This window comes from Sparus aurata, chromosome 23 (genome assembly GCF_900880675.1).
Source record: "Sparus aurata chromosome 23, fSpaAur1.1, whole genome shotgun sequence".
NCBI lineage: Eukaryota > Metazoa > Chordata > Actinopteri > Spariformes > Sparidae > Sparus > Sparus aurata.
The window spans coordinates 4,026,414-4,050,534 of NC_044209.1; the positions used below are offsets into that span (position 1 = coordinate 4,026,414).

The window sequence follows — 24,121 nt, forward strand, 5'->3', positions numbered from 1 at the left end:
ATCCCACCCTCTTACTGAAGTTTCACAGAGCAGAGACAAGTGCTAGCGGGCAGAGGTGCTGTGACAACGACACCGATCATCCTGTCACAAGACACTGTACCATCAAAATGGTTTTAAAGCTGTTATTTTAAGATTTAAAAAAGTGCTACAAAATGTTGCTTTATGATTTCTTTTGCTTTTTAGAAACGGGCTCCCACGCACTGCTGGCACGATCGAGTAAAATCCGGCCTGCTTTTCTCTGAAAAGTCATCTGACTGAAATAAGTGTTCTGTGACTCAGGATCACCCGTCAGTGGGCTTTAAATGCTTCGTGGCATCCTTAGCTCACTGAGTTGCACAGTGTGTGATGTAGGCGACAGGTTTTGGAAAGCAGTCTTGCATTTCACTCCTTTATCCGTGTTATGGACAGTTTAAAAAGAAAATTATCCAAATTGACAAAGCAGAACCAGCGATATCACCTGTTTTTATTCCACACGTTCTGCTACCTAGTCAAAATCAGGCAGCTACATTACCCACAATGCATCTTGGGTTAGGGTTTGGGTTAGGGGTTAGGAAATGTATCAGATTACATGTGCCGCAAGTAGGCAGTAGGCCTTGTACATCCCAAGACTTTTAGACAAACCTTAATGTCCGTTTTGTGCTCTGCGCATATGTTGCATATTCTGAAATGATTATGTTTATTGTTATACTGCAAATCCGGAAGATGACTCTTGACACCCTGTTCTGAATGTGTGTGTGCTGGTTGGCTCCGGGTTGTAATGGAGGCTCAGCAGCTCACGTCCCAGTGCACGTACCAAACTCCACTGAGGATACAGGAGGAAGTGGAAGGTGGAGTGATTGACTTGGCAGGTGACCACAAACCACTGTACCATGAGTGCAACAATCATGACGTGTGGAAAAGATGATTTATGTTTTTTTTTTTCGGCTGTTATTTCTGATGCTTTAAAACAAGTCCCCAGCTACTTCAATTGTTTAGGAAAATGCAGCACTTCTGTTTTTGCTTGAAAGATCTAGAAAGGTTTTGTGGATAATAATAAATAATAAAATACACACATTTTCATTGACATTCACAAATTCTTCCTTTACAGCTGAACTGAACAGAGGCAAAGTTTGTTGCGTGGTGTACTTCTGTTGAGGGGAATAGAACCATGGAAGGTTATGCTGCGTCTCTTCACAGTTAGAATACCTTGTGTCAGTTCTGTGCTGCTTTAACAGTGCAAAAGAAAATAAAGATTTGCAGTGAAGAAAAAAAATGTGGAAAACTGATGGAAGTGAGGAGGTTTCTTTCAGTAAACTAGCCTTTGGATTCAGGTCTAATTGCCAGACAGTCTTATTAAGACACGGCACTGCACACTCCGGTGCAGCAGGTGACTTCGTGCAACTTCCTGCTTTCGTGCTTGTTTGGGACGCAGAAGAAGAAGAAGAAGAAGAATATGTCAAACTGCGCCTTCCCGCGAGCCGTAGCAACGCTCCTGCTCCTATCACTGTAACTAGATAGCGGTGGAACCAGCCCACTCAGAGGCTGACAACCTAACTACAAGGACACCGAAATCAGAAATAAATAAGATGCCTTTGCCCGTGCAAGTCTTTAACTTTCAGGTAAGTGTTATTCGCCGCAGTTGCACATATTCAACCAGCAAAGACAGCTGGAAACTGAACACGATGTGTCTTCATTCCACCGGTGTAACCTTACCGATTGTTAGCTAGGTTAGCTATAGAAACGCTTCAGTACGCCGTTAAAGATCACAACGACATTGCAATAATCATTAGTAACTTAGCTTGTGTTGAGCGTATAAATTATTTACAAAGCAATGTGCTGTTGGATTTAAACACAGCTACATTTGAAAGAATTCGACCTTAAAATTGGCCGGCATGTCTGCTAACGATAACGCTAACGTTACTACAACCCCCTTACGTTACAGTGTATCTTAGTAAATAAACGAAGGGATAGCTCATACATCACGAATCTATCGAAGTAATTACTGCTTGGAATGACTCTCAGCATCTCTTTAACGTTTTTAGTGAGTATAAATATCAGTAAGACAAGCAATGTGGAAATTGTATTGTTTTAATGGAGTTTGGAGATGAAGGCTAACAACTGACTAAAGGCCTCCGTTGGCTAACAACATTAACATTGACGATAACAGCCCTGTCGTTAGCGATACACTAACAAAACAACACATGACACAGGGGAGCTAGCTTTTACTCGTGTACACGCATCTCAAGTTTGATTCTTCAATAAAGTAAACCATAACAGAGACCGCAGAGTCATTTGTTGTTATCATTGTAGGCTATAGCTAACGAAAGCTAGCATTACCAAGCCAACTTCCTGTTATTAGCAGTGTCACGTTAGCTCTGAACAGCAGCGAGGATGGTATGTCTCGCCGTGTACATATTGTATACAGAAACGCATGCAATATTAACGCATGCTAGTATACCATTAAACAATTGCAAGAAGTTTCTCTTCCCAGAGGTCCAACCTCAATAACCAGCATCATCAGTGTGTTTGTTTGTTAAAGGCTGATAAAGCTAATGTTAGCATAATGATTGTTGCATCAGTGGCAACGCCAGACTACCTTCCTGCTGAGAAAAAAAAACAGGATAGACCAGCACCAAAACACAACATATGCTGGTCTTGCTGGTCTATGCTGTTTTTTGTTTTCCCCAGCAGGGCTTTCAGAATAAAACCTGGTCATTTTGCCTTGCTTGTTGCCAACCATACATGAAAACGAGGCTTAATAGCTGTTGTGAGTGATTGTTGTCCACTCTTTGAATCAGCAAACATTCACCGTTGTGCACGCCATCATTGTCAATACAATCGGTTCTCACATAGCCATTCACAAATGCATTTACAACTACCATTAGCAATGTAAACCATCCCTTGATGATGTTTATATTGCAGTCAGGGCTCTTAATCAATAACAGCATACCACAGTCCATTGCATTACAATTCATTTGTGTTTGCTGTACCCCAGTGACATTATAAATTTAGCGTCTAATGATTTAAAAACCCCTGTGTGGACAACATACTGATATGTTGTTTTTTTTTGCCTGCCATCTAACAAAAAAAGGAGGAGATCTGTCTGTCCCTCAGTTTTCTCGACAACTGTCCATTCCATCAACTTCACACACGGTAGATGTACTGCTGAGGGCCCAGGGAAGTGCAGGGTTGAGTGCGAAGTTGTTGGATGAGTGGTTCTCAGGAACTCTGCAGTTGTGATACATTATCCCGCAGAGCTGCAGAGACCCTGCAGTTATAGACGTAGTAGTTTTAGATGTGGGTCATACATGGAGCTAAGCAGAGAGACGGTTCACAGTTCCCAAACAGGTTTCACACTGATTCTAACGAATTGTACTCTTATAAATGCCTTTTGTATGCACCGACAAAGCCTCGTAATATGGGACCCATATTTTTTTTTTACGTTATTTATCTTAAATGTGGATCATGTCTCAGCCTGTTACCTCTGCTGACTTCTGCTCCTGCTTTGTTTCTCTCAGGGGTCTGTGGAGCCCATGCAGATTGATGCAGACCCACAGGAAGACCAGCAGAATGCCCCAGACACCAACTACATAGTGGAGAACCCAACACTGGTATTGTCTAGTCACGCTTGCTTATTATACACTCACTCACCCTAACACTAACCCAATGGTGGCACACAATCTGTCGGTCCCATGACAGTAATTATCTGCGTGACGCCTTCGTGGCAGCGATGGAAATCTCTGTCATCAGGTTCTAGTGCTGCCCTTTTAAAGGTTGGCGATTCGAATCATCAGTTGAGACGCCCCCCCCCCTGTGTCGACTTGCTTTTTGAGAGTTGAATCAATGAACAGTTTCATCAGCTGCATCAATATACACTCAATAAACTTTGGATGAAAGCCTGGCAGACTGTCAGCTGTCTCAAACTTCCCCAACTGCACAACTAACTGTGGTGAAACACAGAGCCTGGTGATGCAGAGCAGCATGATACAAAGCAGCCTGTCTCATTTCTCTTCACTGCTCCCACACTCTCAGTTCCAGCGCTGACTGGTATTGAAGTGGCTGTGCTACTTTTGAGCCAGATGATGGTACAGCCTTTCCTACTGCTGTCCACTTCAGCTGAAAGATGCTCCACAGCGCGCTTGGATTTTATAACTGAACCATGACAGGACGCTCTTTTCGTTCTTCTGTGTGTTAATCTGATGTTTTCACATCACAGATGCTGAGCAAAGGTATTAAAGGGGACATATTATGTTCATTTTCAGGTTCATATTTTTATTTTGGGTTACTGGTAGAATGGGTGTACATGCTAGTTTTGTCATACTGTCCAGTGAAGCAGCACTGTATTGCCTCTCTGTCTGAAATACTCCCATTTCTTGAAGCGGCCTCCTTCTGAATACCCAGTCTCTGCTGATGCAACACAATCCTAACACAACGTTTATGACTAGAGCTCAGAGTTCTTATTTCATTAATGTAGCTCATTTCCAAATACAGGAAAACTGACTTGTTAATGTCAAGCCCAATTTAGTCAGTCACTAACCTTTGTCAGTTGCTCAACAGCCACCTGTAAGGGCCAATCACACTGCCAGCATCTGACATGTGAGTTTTGAGGTACACACATCGTTTTGAATAGCTGAATCTGAATCAGAAGCATTATGAGCCAAACTGCCTTGACGGTCATACTCCCACCTGCTTTCTGTTTTGGAGTTTAAGTGAGGACTCTTTACTGCAGCCACATTACACATTTGTAGAGTGCTGTTATAATAATGATAATAATAATAATGATGATGATGTTAATAATAATAATAATAATAATAATAATAATAATAATAATAATAATAATAATAATAATGTTTTTTTACAGAACTTTTTAAAAACACAGTTTACAAAGTGCTTTGACAAAACAAAGCATGAGGAATTAGAACAAATTACACATTAGTATAAAAAGGGCAAACACAATAAATGATATTTATAGCTAAACAATTAGAAACAAATAATTGAAGAACAGAAATAATGAGAAAAATAAATGGATAAGCAAAATAAAGAAATGTAATAAATCAAAACAGATGAATTAACATAATGACAAGGTGGGAGCAAAAGCAAAATGATGACATCACATAAAGGGAAGTCTATAAAAATGAGTTTGAAGAAGGGATTTGGAAAGAAAAACTAAAATTGTGGGAGAGAGAGAAGTAACTACTTATGAGACTTCACAGCAGTGTGTCCACACAGGGATCCACTGTCTCTTAATTCAGCTCTTGTGAGGCAGGAGGATGCAACGACGGGTAGTGTTTTTTGTTTTGGGTTTATGTATTTGCGTGTGTGTTGAGGAATCCCTGGGCACAACTGCAGTCACTATAGATGAATGTGAGTTTCACATATTGCAAGTTTTTCCCAAAGTACTGCTGATTCTGTGGAGTTCAGGCGCTTTCAGTGCACGTGGGCCTTCAGCGCTCTGGAACTTTTTCACCAAGGAAGTCTTCTCTGCAGTGTTGTCCATAAGCTTGCGTGTGTTCATCCAACCTGACTCCACTGTACACATGCTACATTGGAACATTGCAGAACTGCTGATCTCTCCTTCTGCTGGTATAAGAGTTTTGTGCCCTGTGACTCTTCCTGGTGTCATTTAAATGTGACCTGGTGGCAGGTTGTAGCATTCAATGTACCAATAGAGTATCAAGAATAGGGATGTATTGATAAACCATTGTCACTACTAACCCTGTTAAAAATGTCCAAGTGTTTCTGTTCTCACGAAAAAGGACATTATGGTACATTATGTATCATTACTTTATAAGTCGCAGTGAGTTTTGATTGATGGTGTTGTTCTCATCTGCATGAACCCTCCTGACCCTGAACGCTGACAGGTCAGATCTTTCTCTGTAGAAAACGTTCCTTTCCATCATAGAGCTGCATTTCTCTTTCTTGCCTGGTCCCACAGTAGAGGTACACTAAATTCTGGTCATATTTATTCTTGAACACACTTTCCGTGCTTCAGTATTTGTTTCTGTGCAGTAGATGAAGTTTTTTAGTTTAGTGTGTTTATTTCGGTCTTGTAAGAAAAAAACAAATACAATAGACAAAACAAAACATAACAAAAACAAAATAAATCAAAAACAAAAACAAATCATATCAAGTAATACGTTTGTCTGCATCGAATCAACCAAAACTTACCAAAAGTACACCTAACCCAAATGTTACCCAACAGAGGGACAACTACTGTGACATCACTCCACATGATGTCACACTTACACTTCAGATGAGCAGTTTTGATGTTTTTTCCATAAGACCTCTCTCCTGTGCCTCTCTGTGTGCAGGACCTGGAGCAGTATGCCACCAGCTACAGTGGATTAATGCGAATTGAGAGGCTTCAGTTCATTGCTGAGCACTGCCCTCAGCTCCGAGTGGAAGCCCTGAAGATGGCCCTCACCTTCGTCCAGAGGACTTTCAACGTCGACACTTACGAAGAGATCCACCGCAAACTCACAGAGGCCACACGGTAATATAGTTGATGACGTGGCATAATAACTGAGAGCTTGTTCTGAGAGAGGCAGTTCTGGATTGAAAACGGTGTGTTAGCAAGCTTTGCTTTGCACGTTTACCAAAGAGGTTTGTGGTTGTTCTGCATTTGTCTGTGTAAACTAGGTTGTGTGCCTGGCGGAAAGTGAGTCGTGAGCCTTTTTTGTGGGGCAGTGCCATCAAACACAAAATTGCTGATATTCATATTGACATTTTTTTAACAAAATCTGCATTTCTTGGTTTGAAAGTGGTTTATCACGCCATCAGCCAGTTCATCCAGAACCTTTGAGTGCCACTGCTGACAGAATCCACCGTTTAGGACATCTCTATGCCATGACGTATATGTAAAAAAAAGAAAAAAAGAAAAAAAGAATTTAATACTCTCTAGGCTGATGGCCCTCCTCCGCAGCCCCATCCTTGAGTCCATGAAACCACGCTCATTTTCAAATATAAGTACCACACAGGACCGTATAAACTTAAACACAGGGACATTGGGATAAACGGGTTCAGTGGTAAGATGTGATATCATGATTGGGTATAAATGGGACATCCTTGAAAGGCTCAGTCTTTCACAAAGCAAGGCTGGGGTGACGTTTACCACCCTGTGAAACACATGCTTATATAAAGGATATTACTACTTGGGCTCAGGAACACTTGGTAAAACTGTAGTCAGTAAACAGTTCATCTGGAAAGGACTGCATTTTGATTTTATTGTGTTGTTTTGGAGTGGGGGTTGTACATATGTTATATGAGTCTAGACAAGCATAGATGTAAACTTCAACTTGACTGGTTGGCAGAGGCATTCATCTGACACATGGTAATTCTAGTTTGTTTATTAATGTTGTACCAATAGGGAGGTGCAGGGCGTGCCGGATACAGTACCTGAAGGTGGGGCTGTTCCTCCTCCTCTGGACTCAGCCTGGGCCGAGTCCACCAGGAAAAAGGCTCTGCTCAAACTGGAGAAACTGGACACTGATCTCAAGAACTACAAAGGAAACTCCATTAAAGAGAGCATCAGGTATGATATCACAAGGTCATGGAGATTATCCACATCAATGTTTTTCAGAAAACCCAAAGAATCAAAGTCTCCACTTTTCATGAATGTTATGTTTAAGTAATGAACACTTTGTTAAAAACGATAAGAAATAAATGTAATACACTTAGCAGCTTTCAAGTTGTGCTGTACAATTTACTTTGCCTTATCTACCTCTTCACACCCTCCTCTGTTCTACTCCCTCTCTACAGGAGAGGCCATGATGACTTGGGGGACCATTACCTAGACTGTGGTGATCTTAGTAATGCTCTCAAGTGCTACTCCCGAGCCAGAGACTACTGCACCAGTGCTAAGCACGTCATCAACATGTGTCTGAACGTCATCAAGGTACACAATCTTCTACTTCTGCAGTCGTGTCATGGCAGCAGCCATAGTGCTGAACTGACTTAACTTTTATATGAATACATATTCCTTACACGTGTCTGTAAGTAATTACTTCATATGGATTTAATAGCACTAAGCACCCTTAAGCTGAGATACAGTTATGCCCTCAAATAGTGTTAAAGTCTTTATTTATCTCAATTACAGAATATACCAGGCCTCTTTATGAAGCAGACTTGAATTAGGGATTCAGTTCTAATTCCCCGGCCTGCGTATTCACGTCAGAGCAGAATACTTTGATAAATGATTAAACGATGAGGTTGTAATCCATCAGTTTTCACAAATTGGCTTCAGTGACGGACCAGATTAAATCAAACTGCACTGTTGTCCACTACAATGAATTAACCCTCTAAATTTAGAATGAAATGTTTGCTGGTGAATAGTTGAAGTGAGAGAGAGTTGAGTCGCTTACTGAGAAGTTAATCCCTGCGCTTAAAAAAAAAAAAAAAAAAAATCATGGAACTTGATAAGGTTTTTCCATCATTGAGTGACAGTAAAGCACAAAGTGCCTCACAGCTTTATCTCCTGATTTCTTTCCCCCTTAAACTGGTACTAAAAATCTCTCTTTGAATTTGATATGTTGAAGACGTATATGAAGACGCACGACCTCTTCTCTGTGCACACAGGTTAGCGTTTACCTCCAGAACTGGTCCCACGTATTGAGCTACGTCAACAAAGCAGAATCCACGCCAGAAATAGCAGAGGTGAGTACCGACCACGTGTTCTCCACTGTCTCGACTGTTAAGTGTCAAGCTCTAAACAGCTAAACCACAGAAACAATCATTTTGAGGTGTAGGTGTCATTGCAATACAATTTTCAAAGCTTGTAATGGAGATAACAAACTGATGCTGTTTTTGTCTCTTTTCTTTTAGCAAAGAGGAGAGCGAGATAGCCAAAATCAAGCAGTCCTCACCAAATTAAAATGTGCTGCAGGTAAGACCGTATTATGCTCTGTGATGGTGATGATGTCACTCGGTATGACCTGAAGTTGGGTTTGAACATGAACTGGAAATTAGCTGTCTGGTAACCATGTCTAAAAAACTGAAGTAAATCCTTTTACTGTTATATTTGAACAAACTGAAAGCCATCAGTAAGCTTCCTTAATGAAAACAATATGACACGTGATTGCTTAGTCTGCAGAGAGTAATTATGTGTCCCTTTTTTGGAATAATCTAGTTTGGTACAATGTGAGCCTGAACTTGTTCGTTGGTGTTTCAGGCCTGGCAGAGTTGGCCTCACGCAAATATAAACCAGCTGCAAAGTGCTTCCTGCAGGCTTCTTTTGACCACTGTGACTGTCCAGAGGTGAGTGACGTCACAAACAAACCTTTTTCATGTCAATCTAAAAACATAGTTTACGTTGATGGTGGCAGCAAAGAAATCTGCTATATGAAACCACTGGGTTGTCAAGCATGACAGGAGAAAGTATTATGGTGAACTATCAATCCATGTACATCACGTCCATATGGGAATGTGAGTATTGTTTATAATAAACCTGATCAGTAATGTGTGTGTGTGTGTGTGTGTGTGTGTGTGTTCCCTGCAGCTCCTGTCACCCAGTAACGTAGCGGTGTACGGAGGCTTGTGTGCTTTGGCCACGTTTGACCGTCAGGAGCTCCAACGTAACGTCATCTCCAGCAGGTAGGTGGCGGTGGTTCAGTAAATACTAAGTGAAAAATGTCTCGGTACATGTGAGTAAGAGTGTTGTATTAATCCTTTTTTTCTGTCCTCAGCTCCTTCAAGTTATTTCTAGAGTTGGAGCCTCAGATCCGTGACATCATCTTCAAGTTCTATGAGTCCAAGTATGCGTCCTGTCTCAAGCTGCTGGATGAAATGAAGGTCAGAGCAGAAAACCTTTGTCAGGCTACAGTCAGTGTAGTTGTGATCGAACAACGGTCACTTTTAGTTTATGACATGACATGGCAGTGTATAATGTATTTTCTAATGATCATTTTGAGTGTATGATTGAGGCTGAGTGACTGTGATGTTTCCTGCAGGATAACCTCCTGTTGGACATGTACCTGGCCCCACATGTCAAAACTCTGTACAGCCAGATCAGGAACAGAGCCCTCATTCAGGTGAGACATGTAGTGAACTTAGTGGAACTGTAGTGGATTGTAAAAATGAAACATGACGGTGTTCAGTGGAAACTGACCTGATTAATAAATTGCGAATAAATGATTACATTCTGTTTATGTACGTTTTAGACACAGGGTTCGTACGGGTGCTTGAAATCCTTGAAAGTGCTTGAATTTCAATGTTGTGTTTTCAAGGTCTGAAAAGTGCTTGGATTTTAGTTTAAGTGCTTGAAAGTGCTTGACATCATAACTCTGTGTCTTGGCAACATTGGGATCAGACTGGATAGTTTTCTTATTACAAGGAGAAATAAAATAAGTATGTGTGTGTGTGTGTGTGTGTGTGTATCATCACACATGCAGCCTGGTAGCAATAGAGAAGGATGGCTGAGGAGAAGGTGAATTTGATGCAATTTGGACTGATGACACGTTCAATATTAATAAACTTTGATGAATAAGCGAAAATCTTATAAAGTTTATGTCAAAAAAGAAAATTACAGGGTGATCTCAGGTCTCTCTTTGTCCCGGGGCAAGTGTACCTGAAGAACACCAAGTGGCTTCCTTTTTTTTTGGATAAAACTTTGTGTTCTCTAATTTCTAAAGTTTTTGCTATCATGAAACATCATTTTAGAAGTTTACAGCATAATACAATGTACATAATTGTGATAAAAAGTAAAAAAAAAAGATTATCATGAGTATATATATTCCTGTAGATATGTATTTTACCCCAGCGATAAGGTGCTGGAAAATTTTGTAAATGACCCTTAAAAGTGCTTGAAAAGTGCTTGAATTTGACCTTGAAAAATGTGTACGAACCCTGTAGACAGCATCCCCACTATTTTTTGGAATCTGGGTTATACATGAAGCATTTGGCTAAAATATCCATTAAAGCTTTGAAGATCTAGAAAAGTCTGATATGAATGTAGACTTATCAGTGAACACAGAAATGTCATATTTCCATTTCCTCCAGACTGAGCTATTAGTGCCACCTGCTGTACATATCCATGAACCTCCTAATATCTACGATACAGTAGTAGGTGGAAACACGTTAATTTATATTCTTCGTGCCCAATTTCTGGGAATTCTGTTTAAATGAGCGCTAGATCTGGATGGAAACCTTGCTGCTGCTTTCCACTGCTTCTGTTCAGAACACAAGTCAATCACTCACTACTCAAGGGTTAAATAAGTGTGTTCTTTGAGTCATGTCAGTAAAAAGGAAGTATGCTTTGAAGAACAAGAGGGCATCTGTGTATTAGCAGCATGATAGACACATGACAGTTTGTGTGTGTGTGTGTGTGTGTGTTCAGTATTTCAGCCCATATGTGTCAGCAGACATGACTAAGATGGCGCAGGCCTTCAACACCACAGTAGCAGCTCTGGAAGATGAGCTCACCCAACTCATACTGGAGGGCCTCATCAATGCGCGGATCGACTCCCATAGCAAGGTGAGATGCACTCGCTCTCACAAACACACACACACACACACACACACACTCACACTGTTGAAACAAGTCCGTTTTCATTTACAAACAAGTACTCATACTGCCATGTTGATAGATTCTCTATGCGAGGGATGTGGATCAGAGGAGCACCACGTTTGAGAAGTCACTCCATATGGGCAAAGAGTTCCAGAGACGAGCCAAAGCCATGATCCTCCGAGCCGCTGTGCTGCGCAACCAGATCCATGTCAAGGTAGAGAAAGTGTTTTTTACTCTTCGTCATGGCTCATACAGAGGTTCGTGCAGTTAAATAGGAGACTGGTAGAAAAGCACCTTTTATTACCGCTCATTATTATACTGCACACACCTATGTCAGGGTTTGTACGGGTGCTTGAAATCCTTGAAAGTGCTTGAATTTCAATGTTGTGTTTTCAAGGTCTGAAAAGCGCTTGGATTTTAGTTTAAGTACTTGAAAGTGCTTGACATTATAACTCTGTGTCTTTCACAAAATTGGGATCAGACTGGATAATTAATTTCTGAAGTTTTTGCTATTATAAAATATAATTTTAGATGTTTACAGCATGATACAATGTACATAACTGTGATAAAAAGCGAAGAAAAAAATCACAAGTATATATATTCCTTTAGATACGTATTTTACCCCAGCAATAAGGTGCTGGAAAATCTTAAAAATGAGCCTTAAAAGTGCTTGAAAAGTGCTTGAATTTGACCTTGAAAAATGTGTACGAACCCTGCTATGTCAGCACTTCCTGGATAGCCTATGCTAATAATTATACTGTGTTAATGTAAAAGACTACACTCACATGTATTTAGTCTTTAGTTACACATGACTACATTTCACAGGTGGACTGCATTCAAATTGAGATTTTTCATGAACCTATAAACTGTAGCAAACATCACAACAAGGGTTGGGTTATAGTGTGTTTTCATATCATCCAACTGTGGTGACTCGAGATGGGCAATTTGTTTTTTGATATGTATTTGAAATTAAGCCATTTTTGACGAATGACAGCCGCACAAAACTGAACACATTGCATTTTCTGTGAGTCTAAACATGTGTCGTGTCTTCCCAGTCTCCACCGAGAGAAGGCAGCCAGGGTGAACTGACACCAGCCAACAGCCAGACCAGGATGAGCACCAACATGTGAGGAGGACGTCCTCTTCAAAGTCTGCATGCTGACTCTGCGGGCACCAGTCGCAGACTCGAGGGGAAGGATCACTCAAAGGATCACTCGATTGATCACCAACACCAACTCCATAACCCCTGCTCAAGACGGAAGTGACACAAAATGTAAAGACTTTAATGTTTTGAAATGATCTCTGTTGTTCCACTGAGACGACGCAGGCAAAAATTCTTTTGTTAGTCTGTACATCTGGAGATCTGAAGTGTTTTGATGAAAACTCAAGCCGCACTTAAGCTGCACGTTATTGGTAGGAGATGCACTTTGCTCTGCTTACACGATGGAGGCCTCGTTAACCGAAACAATGTTTTAAAATAAAAATGCCTACAAAAAGTACACTACAGTGGTTGTTTTTATGCACCAGTTCTGTTGTCAATGGAATTTTCAACTACCTTTTAATAGGGCTGGGCGGTATGACCATAAAATAATATTGTAATATCTTTAGGCTATATTACAATGTATACCTCGATATTTTAAAACCGCCTCAAAACTATTTATTTTCACTATTTTTGATGAAATTCCTCTTCTATAGTAGAAATGTGGACATAATGACTAAGTGGATAGAGACAATTATTAGAAACGAGTAGAACAGCCTGGTAAGATCAGAAAATCACTTTACTGTAACTCAGCCTTTAAAACCAGGAAAAGACAACACTTATGTCATATCACCATATAACAACATCCAATATCTTGACCTATGTACAGTATAGTCTCGCATCACAACAGTGGTATAGTATCAAATCCTTGCCCAGCCCTAACCTAACTAACAGCCAGTGTGTCCACCGTGTGCATGTATGTGTTCTAATACTAAAAGGAGCTGCTGCTGCTGCTGCTGCTGCTGCTGCTCACATTTTAGCTGCAGTTTTAGGTTTGAGCCTGCTTTATATCTGTAATACAATCATGTGGTCTGCTAAACCCCACTGCAGTGCTCCACATCTGCACCTGTGGTTGTAGAAATCATCTAAATGTCAATAGAGCTCACTGTGTTTGATATTTGACTTAATGCTGTTGCAGACCTGGGGCTGTATGTCTTTTGCAGAAAACCACATATTTAACTGGTTAATAATAAAATCCCTCCTTATGTTAAAAATAAGATCATTTCCACGTCAAAGACTACACTGGAATAAAAGGATTTTCTTGCTCGCTGTGGGGTATTGCAGTTCAGGACGCGTATGTATCAAAGTCTGTTGTGAACTTTGCATCAGTTTTATGAACAGTGTGAATCAGAAATGCGTGGCCTGGCTTCAATCTCCTTTTTTACTGTCACTGATGGTCACATTTTCAGAAGTTAAATGTTCTCTTACAGTCCATGAATATTCCTGACTAAACTCTCATCTGTGCTGCATTATGTAAGGGGGAATCAGGAGGCAGGTGCAGTCAGTTTTAAGTTGATTTGAGATTTACAGACCACATGTAGGTAAGTTACAATTCGTTTCTTAGACCGTGCTAAAGCAAAGTTGTGCTCAGCATCTTTTGTGAATCAGACATAAAGCAGACAGTTGGATGCTGAGTCTCAACCCAGGTCATCAAATACTATTCGACAACCAACCTGTTGCAATTTGTGATTAGATTCACATGTGAAATACAAAAGGATACATAGTTGCTATAGAAACTCACTGCTATTTGATATGTTGTCTTTATACACCAACACAAAACCTGCAATGAGAATATTGTTTGAAAGTGATGTTAGCAGGTGTTGCATGTGGTCGTATAATTGTTTGTAGACGAGTTATTGTATGTGCAAAACACTGATTAGGTAAGAAATTATGGATGTTTGTGATAATCTTAAATATAAGTAGTCACACACTGCTAGGGCTGTCATGATGTCAGACTTCCATCACTCTGTCACTGTGGCTCTTGGAATTCATGATAACAGCATCTCTGATCTATGGAAACTGGCGAGATAACTTCTGTCAGGTGTGGGTATAGTGTCTCGCTCTTGTCTGTCATCTCTGACATGGTTTTGCTGGTAGCCACAAAATGTGCTAGTAGCTGTTTCAATATTTAGTTTGTTAATATGGTTATCGCCAGAACTGGTATATTGCTACACCTCCACACTGTATATCCCAGTGGTATCTCAGCAGTTAGTGATATGGATGCTGAACTGTAAAATCAGAAAGCTGAATCCACTTTCCAACAAACAAGGGACAGGACAGAGCTGCTCCCTCTCTGTTAGATCTGGATATACTGTATATGCACTAGAGTATTACAGTACAGCACAACACCACTGCTCTTTGGTATAAAATCAATTACTGAATTTAATGAATGTACACAAAGCGATCAAAAGAACACAGGACATCATCAGTCGTGGAATCTTTTAATTTGAATCTCTTTCCAGTGCATACACTTTGTTAACACTGTGTGTTCAGTTTAACGTCCTCTACAAAGTGTCCCTGAAAGCACGTGTACTTTAGAATCATTAAGACAATGTTGGAAGCCACAGATGGCAGTATAAATCAGGGGCAGCTCAGTAGGGGAACTCTTTCTATCTGTGGGGTTTAAGTGTGCAAACGAAAAATAAAGTGACGCATCACACTGAGTGGTCGTACAGTAACACTGACTTTGTAGGTCCAAAGTCAAACTTTAAGGCAGAATAGGGCAGGAACTCTTATCCCTACTAACATAATGTTGAATGATTGGTTAGCACGTGTGACTCAGACTATTACAGCCTGTCACTGGTGGGTGTGATAGGAAGGCGTGGAGTGACTGGGTGGAATGGGGATGAAGTGCATTGAGGAGAAGCAGGCTTCAGTAAGCGTGGTCAGCCACAAACAGACTGTCCTGAGCTGCTGCTCCACCCGCTCCTGAGGACACATACTTCCCCAGAGCTGCCTTGCTGTTACTCTGTGGAGAAACAAAAGAAAACAATGACTCAACACAACTAAACATGTGTTTTATTACCTCCGCTGAGGAAGTTATGTTTTCACCCGTCCCGTTTGATGATTGGTTGGTTTGTCAGCTGTATTACTACTACAGAAACTACTGAACCACATCTCTCCCCCTCCTCCCTCCTTACCAGGGCTCTCTTGATGTACTGGTCCTGGCAGGCCTTGCCATTCTCTTTCTTGCCTCCCCAGGCCTTCAGGGCCGAGGCCTGCAGAGCCCGGCCGAAGGAGAAGGTGAGAGCCCAGGGCCGGTGCAGGGGACACTGGTTGATGGCATTCAGGTTGATGGTGGCCTCCTCCTCACTCTGACCACCTGACAGGAAGGTAACACCTGGGGGAGGAGGATGGACAGAAGGAAGGTCAGGTAGAAATATGGTACTGTATACTAGTGATAACCATCCAGTTCAGTGTGTCCAGCTCACCTGGCACAGCAGGGGGCACGGCACGGCGCAGGGCAGTGACAGTTGCCATAGCAATCTCTTGAGGGCTGTACTTTTTGGGGCAGGAGTGTCCAGCAGTCACCATGTTGGGTTTGAGCAGTGTGCCTTCCAAATAGACGTGGTGATCAGACAAGGCCTTGTAGACAGCTGCCAACACCTGGAAGAGAGAGAGAGAGAGAGAGAGAGAGAGAGAGAGAGAGAGAGAGAGAGAGAGAGAGAGAGAGAGAGAGAGAGAGAGGAGAGAGAGAGAGAGAGAGAGAGAGAGAGAGAGGAGAGATAGAGAGAGAGAGAGAGAGAGAGAAAAGTGATTTAATTCCCCTGAAGCCAATTTCATATTGACTTTGTTTCACACCAAACCCACAAGTTTAAGCAGCAGCAGAAGGAGTTAGTTGCCCTTCTCCATGGCCCCAGGGCACAGCACCCCAGGCTACAGGAGCAGCAGCTTTGATGTCTGTCCACTCACACACACACACAGGCACTTCTGTCATTACTTAATCAGGCTTTCACCATCTGAGGGGACACAAACACACATGTGCACCTGTACAGCCAATAGGAACGCTCTCTCACTCAAATGTCCTGAGATTGGGCAAAGTCTCCAATTATGGGCTAGATATCCTAAGACCAAGTCTAGTTTCCTCTCAGAGAGACTGGAAAAGTAAGGCGCGGTGAACACAGGGGTTGTATCTAGACTTTGAATTAATCATAGGTGTGTTTTCAGTGTAACATAAAGCCATCCTGGGGGTCATCTCCCATTCCCTTTAAAAGCCAGACGTAGTACACTTTCTACAGTACAGCTTTTTGTTGGTCTATGGCAAAAACTTTTTCTGCTGCCTAAAGATAGCAACTTGCCAACAGTGCGCATGAACACACTTCATTTCAAGACCTACACGCCCATGGGTGCACAGGTGGCTTCAAGTGCATTTGCAACGGGTGTAGGTACCAAATGGGTGCTGGGTTGTGAAAAATGCAGTAAAACTAGTGGAAATGAGCAGTTAGGCCTGCGCTGTGAGAACATGTCGAGTGTAAGAGAGAGCCCAACAGCTTTCACCAGGAGTCTCATAACTCTCTCATTAAAGAACCATCACGGGACATCACAGTGACTTAAAAAGCTGCTATAATCACATAAATATGACTCATAGCGGTTTTAAAGGCTGATATATTGTTTCATTACTGATACTAGCAGCAGTGTTGACCAGGGAGATTAATGGCTGATGAAGAAAGTGAGTGGATGTAGTATCATCTGATATCCGACTTACAGGTGAGAGGACAGAGGACTCCAAAGAACACCCATGTACCTCTATGTTTGTTAATTGACATGTATTTTAAGTCTCATTGCTGCCTTTGGAGAGTGTAGACTTTAGCTAATATGTTATGGCAAACAAAATTAATCCAGTGCTTCCTCACAAACGTGTGTTCTGAGATAGCTTTGTCACGCTCGGAGTGTATTGAATTTGTTGTGCTTTTAATGGAAAGCCTGCTGTGAAACAACCACCAGCCAATTCCCTGTTAACTCCAGCTGTTACCTAGATACCGTCTGCATGCCTTTGCTGACAACGCACATCAGCAGACGAAGCAGGCACAACATGATCAGACATGACCCCTTTCAACAAAAGTGAAAATATGCATCACACTATAATAAACAGCAGGCCAGCACACAGACTGTTGCTGAGAGCATGCCACCTTCATGGTGACGGTGATGTTTTCCTGCATGAGCAAGAGTCACAGTTGCGTTCCTATCCATCATATCAGGTGTGAACCGCAATGACGGGCTGATACCTGTTATTATTTCAGTCAGTTCATCTCTTGGTTACAGTATCCATCACTTACCTTCTCAGTCACATACTGGCAGCGCTGCAGGTCGTGGTCCCCGTCTGGGAGAATCTCAGGCTCCACGATGGGCACAATGCCATGCTGGGGGTGGGAAGACAGCAAGGGAGGAAGGTAAGTAATGGCTGGAAGCGAACATAGCTACCAGCTACCACAACAGACAATAGCGCTTCCTCTATTGGGGGTTGTGACTTGTTTACCAACTTTTGCACAGTTACTTGTTGGGCCAACTGTGTGCTGAATGGTGTAACTGCTGTTTGTGTCACATCACTGCATTAACAAAACAGGGTTCTTTGACTGGAATGTAAATTTGTGTGGTTGTTGAGTGTTTGTGTATGTGTGTATGTGTGTGTGTGTGTGTGTGTGTGTGTGTGTGTGTGTGTGTGTGTCTAACCATCTGGCAGATGCTGGCGTAGCGGGCCAGCACATTGGCGTTCTCCATGATGGCCAGCTGGGACGGGGTGGTGGAGGTGATTTTTAACACACATCGCCACTTGGCAAAGTCAGCACCGTCCTTCTTGTACTGAGCACAGCGCTCATAGAGCCCATCCAGACCTGACAGAGACACAGCACAGACAGTAAGTTTGAGTGCTGAGAGAAGGCGTGGACAACCTGAAAACATTAAAGGTGTAACCTTTAAAATATGGCTAGAATTGGAGCTCCAATGAAAATAGAGGGGAGCATGTAAGTACAGTAGCTGACAACAAGCTATCCGTGGCTGAAGCTAGCTACCGTAAGCAAATTAGCTCATAGCTCAGTTAGCTGTGAAACCAGTGGCCCTAGAGCTTGCCTGGATTGGGTTCATAGGGGGAGTCACCACAGGCAGCTGGGCTCAGCAGCCTCCCAATGAACACGGATCAACACCGAAATGAGATTGAACACTGTTTCTGAGACCAACAGATGCCAGTCTGAAGACAGGGGATACAGTTTGCAGGTGATCTGCCGCTACTCTGACCAGGACTATGATTCCAGGAATGAGAAGATATGGCAGATGGGGAGAGGGGAGGAGTGAAACAGCAGTGGAGAGGGAGTCAGACATCAGCAGTTGGTGAAAATGGCATGAAAATTACCACATTTCACTGAATTGAGGAGTTATTTTGACCAAACCAGAGCTGTAAGGCCAGCCAATCTTTGGAGAAGTATGTATATTTCATCACTTTTCATAATATCTGTAAAACACATACACAAAGTATGTGTGCTAAGATAGGCTAATCAGACATGTCAATATGCTGTCTACACTGCATGCACAGGTATAATAACTATCCATTACTTTGTCTGACTATGGGAAGTTTTGCAATGACAGTGGAGTAATAGGCTGAAAGGTGAAATATGAAGATGCATCTGCCCTGTAGTCAGAAGCTTCAGTCAAAGGTAGAGCTAAACACTACATTTGTTTTAGAGAGTGAGATGAACATGTTGATAAAATAGCAGACACCTAACTTCCCCAAAAAAAGTGTCCATGCTCAAGTTTGTACACAAACATATAGCATATGAATCAGTGAGGTTGATTAGCACCACATGTAGGTGTATGTTGTCTCACTATGGACAGAGCCCAGCTAGTTTCCTCCTGCTTCCAGTCTCAGTGCCAAGATAACCAAGTCCTGACTCCAGCTCCATACTGTGTTTAAAACTGTACCTTGTGAGGTTACAAGCTACCTTTCAGTGGAGGTCAGACTGTAACTTTGGCTGCCAGTCCCATTCTCTGTCTCTCTGCTCAGCACTTGCTATGTTGGTTCTGTCTTGAATCAGAAGATGGTGCCAGTTGAAGGTGCAAATTCTGCAGGGTGGCGGAGCGTTTAAATAATCTGAGTTTTTTAATCCTCTAATGTAAAATGCAGTGACAGAGCATTTGGTTACCATGCTCCTGATGGAAATGTTATGTGGTTCTTAAAATAGCTCTGCTACTGTAGAATGTAATTAAATTGAATTAAGCACGAGCGCTACTTACCAAAACCGCCTGTACTTAGTACACATTCTGATGAGCTAGACTATTCCTTACATTTTGTGGCAAAAAAAACAAGAACAATGTTGTCTATACAGTACACATGTTTATGTTCAAGATTTTATAAACTAAAAGCCTTTCTGTGCCATGGTACCCTCCATCATACACCCTAATGATAGTAAAACCCATCAATAATCAGTCATTTTGTCAATATTGGCAACTTATGCATCTCAGGCCGTAACAATAGTAGTTTTCCTGCTATCACTGTAGTACACATCACTGCACCTTGAGTAGTGGTCTCTCCATTGGTGCCAGCCAGAGGGACCACACCCTTGTCCACCTTGATGCCGACCACCATGCCCTTCTCTTTGACCAGCTGGGGGAAGAGCTTGCCGTCATCCGTCTTCTGGTAGAGTGTCTCGTGGAAAAATATCACACCGCCGATGCAGGGGTTGACCTGTTTGTCGGCAGTGAAGAGGAGCTGGCGGTAAAGCCTCCTGTTCTCCTCCGTGTTCTCGGTGTTGATGTTCTGGAAGCGCTTGGCCATGCTGCCTAGAGGTGCATGGAGACAGGAAAGATGAGTGGAGTGAGAGAGACTACAAGGTTTCAAAGGAGACCGTGCAGTACAAACTGGAGTGTAAAGGACGCGGGTATTCACCAGAATCGTATGAAAAGAATATTAAGTTGCATTTTAATAAGTGTGGAATCCAGTGGTTTTTTAACTTTAACACTTCTGGCTCCCTTGGATGCTCAAACTTTTAGTATAGTGATTATTGAGTTATCAATGATTCTAGCTTTATGAATGTGGATTCTTTTTTAATACCTCAAGAGGTAAAAATTGTCTTTCTTAAACTCTAAACCTTTACAGCATTTATTTCAAAATGGCTAGTGAAAATGTTAGGTTAATATGATAATTAGAAAAGGTGTCATGAGAGAGAAGTTGAGACCGTAATTGCTGCATCTTATTTAGAATAACTCAGAGGAGACATGAAAGTGGTGACTGCTGTTTGTCTTTTAAAGCTCAGTGTAATCATTGGTGTTGTGTACAGAGAAAGGATGTGTTCTTCAAAGATGACAAAACTATATCACAGATGTCTTTGCCTCTGTATCTTTAAACCCTTCAGGTTTTTTGGTGGTGTTTCTTTATTTCTGTGGAGTTTCAGTTGTTTGGCCTACAACCCTTCTGCATCCGGCAAATAATGTTGCTGTCCCAGCATTTTGGCCGCTGTGTTTGACAGTAGATGACAGATTTGAAGGTTTCAAAGTGACGCTTTATATAATCGTCAGTAATAAATGGTAAATTTATGGTTAATTAAATGTTAGTTAATAGTTACTTCACTGTTGACATACAATGCAATGCTTTATAAACCATATATTAAGCAATTCCAAACGTTTTAAGACATCAGTTGTAACTTTACATTAAACAACTGTTTAATAAATGGTTTATAAAGCATTTCATTGTTTGTTAACAGTCAAATAACTTTTAAATAATGGTGATTGTAAGTGTTACCCAAACATGTTTGAGAGGGAGCTTTAATGAGGTTGTTAATGAATTGTGGCTCCTGGTGTCTGGTACATTTTATGGTGTAAGGAGAAAGTGGTCAGTGCTCTCTGGTGAGCAAACCTCAAACTCTGTATATTCTGTGCGTTCCTTTTATGACTTTCTCGATTTCTGCATCAATAGTTCTATTTGAGATGAGTTCAGCTCAGCCAGTAATACCAGTCTTGCTCATGTATCAGTCAGGGTCTACTAAAATGTGTAGCATGTATAAAAATAGAAGATGTGCAAGTGCTTTTGTATTTGATATACATCCTTGTTCTTTAAATATAAAATCAGCCAACAGATGTTCTAACTGTCTTCATGTGATTACTGTGAGGCTGGAGTGGACTGTGGCTGGTCATTGTGGTTAACAGGATATGTGTGATCCTGTTGCATGTCACTCATTACTGCCCCCTGCTCGTGTGCTGGTCGGGGTCACTCAGTCTGTGCCTCCCGCAGTCTTACCTGTGGATTCATCTGCTGCCAGGATGCCTTTTCCAGCAGCTACAATCCTCTGAGCGATATCACTGAGCTCCTTCTTCTGCTCAGTACTCAGGAAGGGATACGCATGAGTCATGGTGACTGTGATGGAGACAAGACGAGAAAAACACAGAGAGAGAGAGAGAGAGAGAGAGGAATATTGACTTATTTCTTTGTCACAGAAACAGTGGGAGATTGCACAGCCTTACTCAATCAAACCACACAATGGCTGCACCTGAAAAGGAAACTTGAAGAAAGACACTAGAACTTAGAATGTTCACGTCCCCGACTTTGTCAAGAAAGTTGACAAGAGCATTCAAACACACACACACACGCACACGCACACATACATATCTTTATCTTTTTGTTCCATCAAATTCATACGTTAAACAAATAGGGGGCAGCATACCACTAGAGCAACCGCTGTAGTTGCCATTTGCTATTTTTTTGACCTCCAAAGAGGGAGGTTTTCAGGGCCCAGTGGGTACGGCTGATGGGGAGTGGCGCTGGTGCCGATATGTCAAAACTTAAAACTAAAATTCTCACAGATTGAGGCTTTAAATGGAGGGCACACACATGTCTATCAGAACTATGATTTGTCTTCTTTCCTCTCCCACTCAGTATCTCATTATCTATCTGGTGAGCCGGGTAGGCTAAACTACCTAGAAGTTAGTGTTCTGGCCACTTTTGTTAATAATACCGCAAAACTTTGACAAGTAGGATTGTGAATGAAGGACCTTTACTTGATATTGAGTGTTTTGTTGTTTTGTTGCACTGCAAAAAAAACAGTTTAAAGAGCACTCTGTAGTTTTAAAGAAGACATCAATCACAGTTTCAGAACAACACTTTTTGCCTAAACAAAATAAATAATCAAACTGCCTCTGTTTCCATGACTGAATAAAAAACTGACCTCAAAGGACACCACATTTTATACCGTTTTATATGTGGCGGACCCTGCCATCTTTCTAGCTTCAAACAGTGTTCTGGGACCTTATTTTCATACAAGAACAGCTTGTTTATGCACTTGTCGAAAAAACAAACAAACAAACAACATATTTCTGAGTTTGTATAATTAGTCACTCCAAATTCTGAGCTGGAATTTCCTTTTCCTGAACTACACAGTGCCCCTCTGGGTATCTCAACACTTGGCCGCGGGACGATAACTTCAGCCGGTAATAACGAACTGGTGAAAACTGCGTCACGGTCAACGAGTGTCTTGAGTACCAGGAAGTTGGAGCCTGTCCCTTCAGGAAATACTAGTTTTGCCAGCAGCATTTCCCTGCCTGTACTCCACAGAAGTGTCCGAATGAATACTGTAGTAGTAATACACGGGAGCTTCTCATGGCGGAACTTCCGCGTCCTTGCCGAGCACATCAGAATGACTTTGAGTTGCACTGGGAGTTCCCAGCTAGCAACAAACGGACTTGAACAAGAAAAGTGACTCCACCTTCATTCAGACACTTTACTGTGGCAAAGTCGTATGTTATTGAGGTTATTAAGTATTGTTATTTTAATAAGTAACGTTAGTTACTATAATAATAATGTTACTTGGATAAATGCAAGACTAAAGACGCGACGCTAGACTTGTAGAGTCAACATAAGCAAAAGTGTCATTTTCTGGGCTAATGTTTGAAATTCTTGGATGGAGAAAAGGAAACTCACCGGATTGTTGCTACGTGCAGAGAGAGACAGACGGAGGCTGACAGAAGCTGCTGTCGTAAAATGAGAGCGATGGAGAGAGGAGGGCGAGAGACGAGCAGAGGAACAGCAGAGCCAAGGGCGTGACCTCAGCGGGGATTGTCCAATTAGAGTTCAGCTCTCAACAGGACGGACGCGCAGAGTCATCCAGTAGGAGGATGTGGTAATTGTGTCGTCGGGCTCTGACGGTTTGAGGGATGATGCTGAAAGACCACGTTTATATTCCCTCATTCTTGTCTCACAGGCGATTACTTCACGAGTTCGTCAACAGTTCTGCCCAACAACTCTGTAGGGGTCTTCTGGATGCCTCATAAATATCCTGAAGAGCCTAAACAAATTGACCTCGGTCTACTAGGTCTAAGAATATAGACAATGTGATTAAAGCCCAGCTCAGCCACCACAGAAATGATAGATTTTTTTAAGAAGACAGAGTGACCGAACTGAGCTAAAAGTTCAAGGTCAAGTCCATAGATGGTTGAAGAACTGATTTAAATAACTGCAAATAAATAAATAAATAATGTCTTCCTACATGACTGGGGAGGTTGTGTTACATGACCTCAAACACCTAAGTCTTGTCAATTTCACAGAAGCCTGAAAAAAAATCAAGCACAAAGGACGAGCAGAGGGCCGTCATTACACTCCAACCACAGAACACACAACACACACA

The 24,121-nt window shown here is 41.8% G+C and overlaps 2 protein-coding genes across 2 annotated transcripts; one reads left to right on the top strand and one right to left on the bottom strand.

Moving 5' to 3' along the window:
* Positions 1-1,375: 1,375 nt before the first annotated feature.
* gps1 (G protein pathway suppressor 1) lies at positions 1,376-12,978 on the top strand. The gene is made up of 14 exons (XM_030407617.1): positions 1,376-1,598; positions 3,498-3,590; positions 6,291-6,472; positions 7,346-7,510; positions 7,738-7,873; positions 8,554-8,631; positions 8,800-8,860; positions 9,146-9,231; positions 9,473-9,567; positions 9,660-9,765; positions 9,924-10,004; positions 11,309-11,446; positions 11,559-11,693; positions 12,535-12,978. Exons 1-14 carry the CDS (start codon positions 1,566-1,568, stop codon positions 12,607-12,609), a joined length of 1,464 nt encoding a protein of 487 aa, XP_030263477.1. The 5' UTR covers positions 1,376-1,565; the 3' UTR covers positions 12,610-12,978.
* Positions 12,979-14,945: 1,967 nt separating this feature from the next.
* Positions 14,946-23,570, bottom strand: LOC115575490 (fructose-bisphosphate aldolase A-like). The gene is made up of 8 exons (XM_030407618.1): positions 23,419-23,570; positions 21,742-21,858; positions 20,022-20,288; positions 18,189-18,349; positions 17,795-17,878; positions 15,950-16,124; positions 15,659-15,858; positions 14,946-15,486 (listed from the first exon to the last, which is right to left on the bottom strand). Exons 2-8 carry the CDS (start codon positions 21,851-21,853, stop codon positions 15,391-15,393), a joined length of 1,095 nt encoding a protein of 364 aa, XP_030263478.1. The 5' UTR covers positions 21,854-21,858; positions 23,419-23,570; the 3' UTR covers positions 14,946-15,390.
* Between the last annotated feature and the right edge of the window lie 551 nt (positions 23,571-24,121).

Excerpts from the sequence above, each read along its gene's own strand:
- gps1 (XM_030407617.1), top strand. The coding sequence starts at position 1,566 with ATGCCTTTGCCCGTGCAAGTCTTTAACTTTCAG. Across the intron at positions 7,511-7,737 it reads TCCATTAAAGAGAGCATCAG|GAGAGGCCATGATGACTTGG; the intron begins GTATGATATCAC and ends CCCTCTCTACAG. Across the intron at positions 11,694-12,534 it reads GCAACCAGATCCATGTCAAG|TCTCCACCGAGAGAAGGCAG; the intron begins GTAGAGAAAGTG and ends GTGTCTTCCCAG.
- LOC115575490 (XM_030407618.1), bottom strand. The coding sequence starts at position 21,853 with ATGACTCATGCGTATCCCTTCCTGAGTACTGAGCAGAAGAAGGAGCTC. Across the intron at positions 15,859-15,949 it reads CGTGCCCCCTGCTGTGCCAG|GTGTTACCTTCCTGTCAGGT; the intron begins GTGAGCTGGACA and ends CTCCTCCCCCAG. Across the intron at positions 15,487-15,658 it reads AGTACATCAAGAGAGCCCTG|AGTAACAGCAAGGCAGCTCT; the intron begins GTAAGGAGGGAG and ends GTTTCTCCACAG.